General features: G+C 45.0%; 1 protein-coding gene across 1 annotated transcript; it reads right to left on the reverse strand.

Moving 5' to 3' along the window:
• Window positions 1–3,729: 3,729 nt before the first annotated feature.
• On the reverse strand, window positions 3,730–9,001 carry RSKR (ribosomal protein S6 kinase related). The gene is given in 13 exon segments (XM_081218721.1): window positions 3,730–5,448; window positions 5,887–5,997; window positions 6,124–6,212; window positions 6,300–6,389; window positions 6,500–6,527; window positions 6,783–6,823; window positions 7,003–7,107; window positions 7,341–7,410; window positions 7,751–7,819; window positions 7,952–8,035; window positions 8,131–8,344; window positions 8,346–8,392; window positions 8,762–9,001. Coding segments are annotated over 13 exon segments (1,224 nt in total). The 5' UTR covers window positions 8,819–9,001; the 3' UTR covers window positions 3,730–5,229.
• Between the last annotated feature and the right edge of the window lie 146 nt (window positions 9,002–9,147).

Consider the following 9,147-nt stretch of genomic DNA (forward strand, 5'->3'; position numbering starts at 1 on the left):
GAATGCTTAGTCCTTGTTGCAGTTGGTATGTCAGATGCCAGGTAAGTAACCAAAGAGATACAGTGCTTCCAGCAGCAAATTCGGAGGGATATGGAGGGTAGACGAGAGGGACAATACTATTGTAAATAGGCAACATAAGCAGAATTAATTTGTTGGTGGTGTTTTGCATGAATTTTTTGCGGGGGGAGGCCGTGCTCCGTGACTTGCGGGCTCTCAGTTCCCCAACCAGGGATTGCACTCGGGCCACGGCGATGAAAGTGCCAAATCCTAACTAACCACTCGATCACCGGGGAACTCCCTGCATGATATTTTTAATTTGGCGTTTTTCAAATTATAAAAAATAAGAGATGCTCGTCGTAGCAAGTCAAACAATACAATGCAAAGACATATTAAAGGCACAGCCTCCCCCATCCATTCTACCTGCCTGAGGTAACGAATAGTGTGTATGCCTTTATAAAAACATATGCAGGGAACTTCCTGGTGGTCCAGTGGCTAGGACTCGGTGCTTTCACTGTCATGGGCCCGGGGTTCGATCCCTGGTCAGGGAACTAAGATCCCACAGGCCATGCGGCCAAACAACAACAACAACAACATATGTATACACACACACACACACACACACAAGGATTTTGTTTGTTTTTATTTATACACGCTTTTTTTTTTTTTTTTTTTTTTTTTGCGGTAGGCGGGCCTCTCACTGTTGTGGCCTCTCCCCCTGCAGAGCACAGGCTCCGGACGCGCAGGCTCAGCAGCCATGGCTCACGGGCCCAGCCGCTCTGCGGCATGTGGGATCCTCCCAGACCGGGGCACGAACCCGTGTCCCCTGCATCGGCAGGCGGACTCTCAACCACTGCGCCACCAGGGAAGCCCTACACACGCTTTTTTTTACCCAAATTAATTGACGTGCAGACTGGGGTCTCTGGGATTGAGAGCTAGTACCTTTTTTTCCCTCTTCTCTTTACATTTGCATTACTCCCCTCTCCCTCCCAGGTTTTCTTTTTCATTCTTTCTCTCTCTCTCTCTCTCTCTCTCTCTCACACACACACACACACACACACACGGAGGGGAAGTAAGCATTGAGAGTCGTCTACAGAAATGGCATCATTTCTTACACTTCTGCATTTTTTCCCCACTCAATGGCTTGTACTGAGCTTTCTAAGTCAACGGATATAGATCTAATTAACTCATTCATCACTTCATATTCCATGTCCTTTTTAAAAAAATAGGTTATTTCTCTTTTCTAATTTGTAAGAGTTCTGTATTATGGACATTAACTGCCATCACATTGCAAATATTTTTCTTTAGATCTATTTTTTGTCCATTGACTTTATTAATGGTATCTTTGGCTATACAAAGATAAAACTTTTATGAGGTTAAGATGTTATCTTTCCTTTCAAAGCATCTGGATTTCTTATCTTGATTGATTCATTCATCTTTTATGTAAATGTATTTTTTCTTTTTTAATTTTTTAAGTTAAAAAAATTTTTATTTTTGGCTGTGTTGGGTCTTTGTTGCTGCGCGCGGGATTTCTCTGGTTGCGGGCGAGCGAGGGCTACTCTTCATTGCCGTGCGCAGGCTTCTCACTGCAGAAGCTTCTCGTTGCAGAGCACGGACTCTAGGCACGCAGGCTTCAGTAGTTGTGGCACGCGGGCTCAGTAGTTGTGGCATGCGAGCTCTAGAGCACAGGCTTAATAGTTGTGGCGCACGGGCTTAGTTGCTCCGCGGCATGTGGGATCTTCCCGGACCAGGGATCGAACCCGTGTCCCCTGCATTGGCAGGCGGATTCTTAACCACTGCGCCACCAGGGAAGTACCCCCCCTTATAAGGAAACCAATCATATTGGATTATGGATTAGGGCCCACCCATAAGACCTCATTTTAACTTAATTACACCTGTAAAGACCTTATCTCCAAATACCGTGACATTCTGAAGTACAGGGGTTAGGATTTCAGCATATCAATGGGGAGGGGGCACAATTCAGCCTGTAACAGGGGCTAATAATACAGTGAATATGATTCTATTCAATTTTTCAAAAAAGCTTTGAAGAGATTTTTACATTGAACTCTATTTAAAGAAGTAAACCAAGGAATTGAGATTACCAGTTTGTTAAATCAATGAACAAGTGAACAAATGAACTGGTCAATATATGATAAAGTAACTTAGGTTAGAGGTAAGAAACAATGAGTAGAACTAAAAGGACACTTTTCTAAAAGAAGAATATAAGGTTTGGTGTTAAGACTTTTTTTTAAAATAAAGTATAGTTGGTTTACAGTGTTGTTTCAGGTGTACGGCTAAGTTATTCAGGTATATATATATATGTGTGTATATATGTATATACAAAATCTTTTTCAGATTCTTTTCCATTATAGATTACAAGACATTCAGTATAGTTCCCTGTGCTATACAGTAGGTTCTTGTTATTTATAAGACTAATCTTAAATTCTTAGAAAAGATAGGAGTACAGAGCAAAACATCCATACTTAAAAGTGTTTCTGATTTCTTCTAGGTAATAAAAACTAAAAATGTAGGGCTAAACTTAAAAGATCATTTCAGGTTGTATATAAAACAAATTTTTTTTACTGAATTTCACGTGAATAAATAGAAGGTATTTATTTTTAGGTGATTCTGAATGGGGGTGGAGGGTGGCAGGAAAGAATGCCTTCCAGGGATGAGCATATCAAAACTGGGGTAGGTGGGGGGGTGGAGGCAGTGCTTTTTCAAATTATACTTTGTGAAACTTTGATTTTTCTGTCACTGCCTCCACTCTTCCCTGAGAAACACTGCTGTAAGCACCACTGATTGAAGAGAGTATGTTAAAAATGCCCTCATTTGATAAGAAATGATTCAAACTACACTTACATGATCCTGGACTCTAAGCTATCTAACATGACCCAGGAAAGGGACCCTAGTGACATTATGTTAACCATGTCCTAAAGACCTTAAACCAGTATACTGCTGTGACCAGAGAGGCTATATAATGTTGGGCGATCTGAACATTAACACTGGGCCAGACACACAGTATCATAAAATCATCTGCATCTGCCCTTTGAAGAAGCATCACAGAAATCTGAAACCTGTCTCCCACAATGAAGAACCAGTGGTTGTATACATTAGGAAACTAGGTCCAGAGAGTTAAAATGACTTGTATAAAGACACCGAAATATTTATTGGTGGATCAAGGCACCAGGTCTCCTAAATTCCAATCTAATACTCTTAACTACTATTTTAGAAGCCATTGATTCCCATTTCTAGTATTCAGTATTGTTTTTTTTGTTTTGTTTTTTTAATAATTTATTTTTTGGCGTGTTGGGTCTTCGTTGCTGTGCACGGGCTTTCTCTAGTTGTGGTGAGCGGGGGCTACCCTTTGTTGCGGTGCACGGGCTTCTCATTGTGGTGGCTTCTCTTGTTGCGGAGCATGGGCTCTAGGCGTGCAGGCTTCAGTAGTTGTGGCACATGGGCTCAGTAGTTGTGGCTTGCGGGCTCTAGAGCACAGGCTCAGTAGTTGTGGCGCATGGGCTTAGCTGCTCCGCAGCATGTGGGATCTTCCCGGGCCAGGGCTCGAACCTGTGTCCCTCGCATTGGCAGGCAGACTCTTAACCACTGTGCCACCAGGGAAGCCCCCAGTATTGGTTTTTATCCAATGTGGCAGTTCTGGTCACTACAACTTTAAAAATATGTAATAAAGCCTAAAAAGTCTCTAAAGAGAAACAAGTGAGATAATCAAAAGAATCAAGAATACATTCATTTATTTATTTATATCTCAACTTCATTCTAAAAGGCTTACAAAGATGGAGATAATCTAGTAAGATTTTAAAAAAAGGATTAAAACAGAAAAATGAGAAGAGAATAAGGAAAGTAAAGGTCAAAAAGGAAGATGATGGAACCAAGAACGTGGCTAGCATACAAAACATAACATGAGGTCCTAAACACTTGCTGGAAGTGGGCCACAAACTGGGCTCTAAGTGGTCTAGCATCAATATGAAAAGAAAAATAGAGTCAGTTGAATATTTACTGTCTTTAAGGTAAAAACCAACCAGCAATTCAGGAAAAGAATAACTGGGTTCAGAGAAAATTTCTTCCATGCATCCTTATATAGAACATTATGAACTATAATGATAAACACCCTTTGCAGTATCCACAGCAATTAAATTTCATAGGGATTTTCATATGAATTGCCAAAGTACAATTCAGAAAAAGCAGTTCTGCAGAGGCCAATAAAATGCCAGCTATGTACAGGGCAAATATGGCTTAATCCAGGGACAAAATTAATAAATAGTACTCAGAATACTTCCCAGACTCTCTTTGGTTTGTAAAGAGAGATCAGATATAACTGAAGAATAATGAAAATGAAACTTTTAAGAAGTTGGTTTAAGAAAAATGAAAAGAAGTCACAAAGGCCAGAAATGTATACAGATTTAAGGTCCAGATGATTTTCCTAAAGGAAAAGGTTCTTGAGTTACATCTCTGATCTTAAATCTCAAGGTTGATATCATGCCTCTTAATCCCTTGGTTTGCCCATCACCAACTGAAACCTGGGCCATCTAGGGAAGTGATCAGTTTTAAGAATCCTTGTGTCCTTCAAAGAGGTTTTGTTTTGGGAAAAATGTGTATAGCTATTCCAATTACCCCCTAGAGAAGACATTTAACCCACCCATGTTTCATTTCTTATTCTCTTCCTCACAGTAGGCTATTAGATTCACTTCTTAAATTTTTAAAAGTTAGACTGACTTTGAGCCCCCAGATCATATGTTTTACCTGCATATTTAGGGGTTGAAACAAATACCAGCTTTTGAGAGCTCTGAAGAACATTCATACTGCTTCTGACAAGCCTATTAGACAAATAAATAGCAGCACCTTGGGAACCCATGAAGTGCTGTTATTGCTCACAAAAGGAAACATGGCACAGAAACAAGGAGAAGGAAAAGTGGAATAAACTTCTGGCTGAAAACTGCAGGGTATTAACACTGGAGAAATGAAACAAAGGAAAAGGTCCACACTCTGATCTGAGATGTTGAATTGAGGGATGGGTTGTATGATGGGGTAAGGACTAGGGCATTGTGACTACCAACTGCAGAATGCCCAGTGTGAACTCTGGTCCAGCACCTAGAGGAACAGAATGATAAGAGGCTACAAAGTAAAAACAAACTGAATCATCAAGGTGGTCACACTGAATTGGCAGCAGAGGGGGTCCTCAGGTTCCCAGATGAGCCCCAACTACAGTAGAGGAGCTCAAGCCAGACTGGGGTGCACCAGGAAGGACTCCAGATTACAGTCAAAGTCCTTGAAGAACATGGACTCCGATGATGGCTGGGTAGCTTGTGTCTCCATGAGAAAGTTCACTGGATGCTTCTGTAGGAGCTCTGGGTCAAAGGCCACACCCCGAAAGAAAGGGTGGACCTGGAAGTGATGCAAATAACGTAGACGGTGGAGGGGATTCTGGCATAATAGCTGAAGAGAAATAGAGCATGAAGGATGAGAGACTGGGATAGGAAAGGGACTGAACAGAGAAGCTGGAAAAGGAGAAAGAGGTTCATGGATCTGTGGAGGGCAGGGAGAAGAACCCAAAAGAGTAGGATATGTGAAAGTGGGAGAAACAGGCTAATCTGGCGGCAAAGGTAGGAATAAAGTAGTAGTAGTGGTAAGAGAGCAGCACTAGCCCACTCTCTCAGAAGTGACCTGCTATGTATGGGGATGAGCTTTGGAGGACCAGGAACTCAGGAATAAAATTTGTAGTGTTGGTTAGAAGGCAAGTAGTGAGGTAGTACTTGATCAGGTTGGAATCCCCCCTTAATAATTAATCAGAGGAATGGGGAGATATCACTTCAGTGATAGGGAAAGAAGTGAATGGTTTTTGTAGTCAAGAAGGAAAGTCATGCCCACCCTTACCTCATGGAGCAGGAGTGAGAGCCCCTGGTTAAGAGAAGCTGGGACTGCAGAGTCATAGTGGGTCACACTTGCCAACATGGCCACATGATCTCTCTCTGCGGGCACTGGGAACTGAGTTAAGGGGTGGGAAGGTGTCATTGCTTAGTAAGAATAAGGTAAGACTTCCTAAGGTCTTCTTTCTTCCCACCGCAGGGCAACTCCTCTCTTCTCTGCCCAACATCACTACCATTCTCTCACCTTTCCAGTTGACAGAGAGAAAAGCAAGACACCCAGGGACCACCAATCAGCAGCATGGTTGTAAGGCCCTCCACTCAGGACCTCTGGGGCTACGGATATGAAAGATACTTGTCACTGGTATCTGTTGGCTATCCTCCTGCCCGATGCTTACCCACCAGCTTTAGCTTCTCTCTCACCCATGTACTGAAGAGTGCCACAGATAGTATAGGCTCGGGTTCCTTGGGGCAGGTGGCGGGACAGGCCAAAGTCTGTCAGTTTCAGATGGCCTGTGAAAAACAAGCCATCAGCACCACTCTGTTCCAACCCTCATCAGCCATGACTTACTTCCAAACTGAGGTACCTCTCATTCTCGGACTAGGAAAAGAAAAGGACTTACCTCGTTCATCCAGAAGGATATTCTCCATCTGAAAAGTCACAGGTGAGGAGTTATTCATCCTCTTCCTTTCAGTCCTCTTTCATCATGTATACTATACCCCCCAGCTGAAGAAGATGCCCTAGCTCAGCATCCAAGTCTATACTTGGAGGGCCCTTGCCCGAATCCTCAACACCCATGAGGGCCCCAAGGTCAACTGTTCTCAGCAGCTCCTCCCACCTTCTTGGACCTGTTGGAACATCTTACTGAGTCCCTCCTTAAGCAAAAAGAAAAAGCATTTAACTACCTTCACATCTCGATGGATGATGCCGAAGTCATGGAGATAGCCTGGGGATGACAGCAAGCATGGGGTGCGCTGAAGCTCTCCTGTCCCTCCAATTTCCCTGATAGCTCCCACCCCATTCCTATCCCTGCTCTTTGACCTCCAGAGTTAGTATCAGTTCTCTTCTGCCTCCCTCCCTGCTCACTTCTTCCCTCATTTCTATTACCACTCCCGTTTCACTTACACAGCACCAGGATCAGCTCAGCAGCAAAGAGGCGGATGGAAGCCTCACTAAAGCAGCCAACAGCGGACCACAGGGAGTACAGATCTGTGCTGCAGTAGCTACACACTGCAAAGTACCAGAAATCTAGGCAGTATTTGGGGGCCACTATGCCTGGGCTCAAGGCATCGTATGCCTCCTGCCCAAACCGATGCCACCTGCTGTCCCCCCTCTCTGGGAGAGAGAAGTACTATGAAGAGGGGAACAGAGCAAAGGCAGAACAAGCCAAAGGGATGGGTAATCTCAGGTGGGGAGTATGGTAGAAGGACCCCTGGGAATGAGGAGAGAACCCAGTCACTCACTCATGAAGAGGTGCCGTTTTCCCTGCCAGCTGTCCCCCAAACTGTGTACAAAAGGATGGTTGATCTGTCGCTATGGACAAGAAAACAGGAAGTTAGGATCAGGGTCATTGAGGATCAAGGCAGCCAAGAAGTCAGGATTTACCTAGTTGTGCAGAAAGGAAGCGGTTGTCCCACCTCTCAGGACAGGTTGCCTGCCTGGTAATCCCAGTACTAAGGAACACACTGGACATGCTGGAGAGATTTCCCTGGCAGGACCTAGAATTACTCTGCTGATAGCTACTTTTCCTGGGATCTCTTGGTTGAAGCAGAGGGAGGGGTGAGAGTCAGGAAAAGCAGTACAGTTGGACAAGGTACTTTCTCCGCCGGTGGTTTGGTTCTTCCTAGGATCCTTTCCAGGGCTCTGTGCATACCTGGATGCTGACCTCCTCTTTGCACTGCCTCAGGTTGTCCCTCTGTAGGACCTTTACCTTGGGCACCACCTATAAAAGGAGAGGAGTGATGACTCCTAGTGAGGAATAGTGTATTAAATTGTTTATTCCTCCCAACCTTTCTGGAATAAAGATTGGAGGCAGGGACTAGAGAATAATGTGGAAGAGTATCTAGGTCCCTACCTTCACCACAAATACTGCTTTCTGGCCACAATCTAGCACCTTGAGGACAGTTCCAAAGGAGCCTTTAGCCACAAGGCCTAAAATCTGTACAGAGAAGTGGAGAACAGGGCAGTTGAGACTGATTGTTTCTAGATTTCTCCCCAAGACTGAGATCCCTTCCAGGGATTCCACTGACCTACCTTCAGCTGCTGATGCCCCCTAAGGGGCCTAATAGGAAACTCCGGCAGAAAGAGGTTGATGAACTGAGGCACTGGCCACTCAGGCAGAGGCTTCTCTACTAGCAGTGGGGCTGGCTCCAGGGGCTCCTGGTGCAGGAACTGATGCCCCTGTAGTCCCCACAGCAACTCTTTCAGACCTGACCTGGTGGTCCCCACACCTGGCCAGAGGCTCTTCTAGCCTCGGACCCAGGGGGACCCAGGGGCCCCGGATGTTGCCACCCTGCTGAGAACCAAGGGAGCCACTAAACCTGCTGCCCCTGGGGCATTACAGGTTCTGCCCATTTAGCAGGCACTCCCTCAAATCTCAACCCTAGATATGTAAATTTGAACCCCAGGCAAAATTGCTACTGCCCTTGCTTCAGGCCAAGGTCTGGATTTCCTGCACACAATTAAAATCCTCTAGGAAAGTAATATTTGGATATTTTCCTGATAAGGCATCAGAGATTCAGTACTGCACCTACCATAAATACTTTGATGGTAATGCCTCCCTGCCCCACCCCCACAGTGGACAACACTGTTATTACCAGTTCCCAGGCCTCAAGCTCCTGCCTTTCACCTCCCCTAAACAAGCTGCCAGAGCCCCACACCCTACCTTATGAGGAGCAGCCATCTGGGCACGTTGCCCCTTCCGACAACTCACTGCTCCCATCCCCAAGCCTCCGCGCCTCCTCTCTCCTGCAAAATCTGCTGCCCCAGTTACATAAGCAGTTCCTCCCCTGATGCTGCATTACACATGAGCCCCGCCTCTTTCCCTTGTTGTTCATGACTAGAGATGCAAATGATGCAGCCAAACTTCACCCTTATCCCCAAATGCTATCGCCCCTGGTTAAGAATGGCTTATAGCCAGGACTAAAATGTGCAGAGACCTATCAGCATGGGACCAATGTCACACCAGAGCTGGGAAGTATCTGTGACACAGCTTCAGGCAGGAGGGAAGAAGCCACCCTCATTAGGGTGGCAGCTAGGTGTCTTGGACTG

Source organism: Mesoplodon bidens (assembly GCF_964165515.1).
Source record: "Mesoplodon bidens genome assembly, chromosome: 19".
Lineage (NCBI taxonomy): Eukaryota > Metazoa > Chordata > Mammalia > Artiodactyla > Ziphiidae > Mesoplodon > Mesoplodon bidens.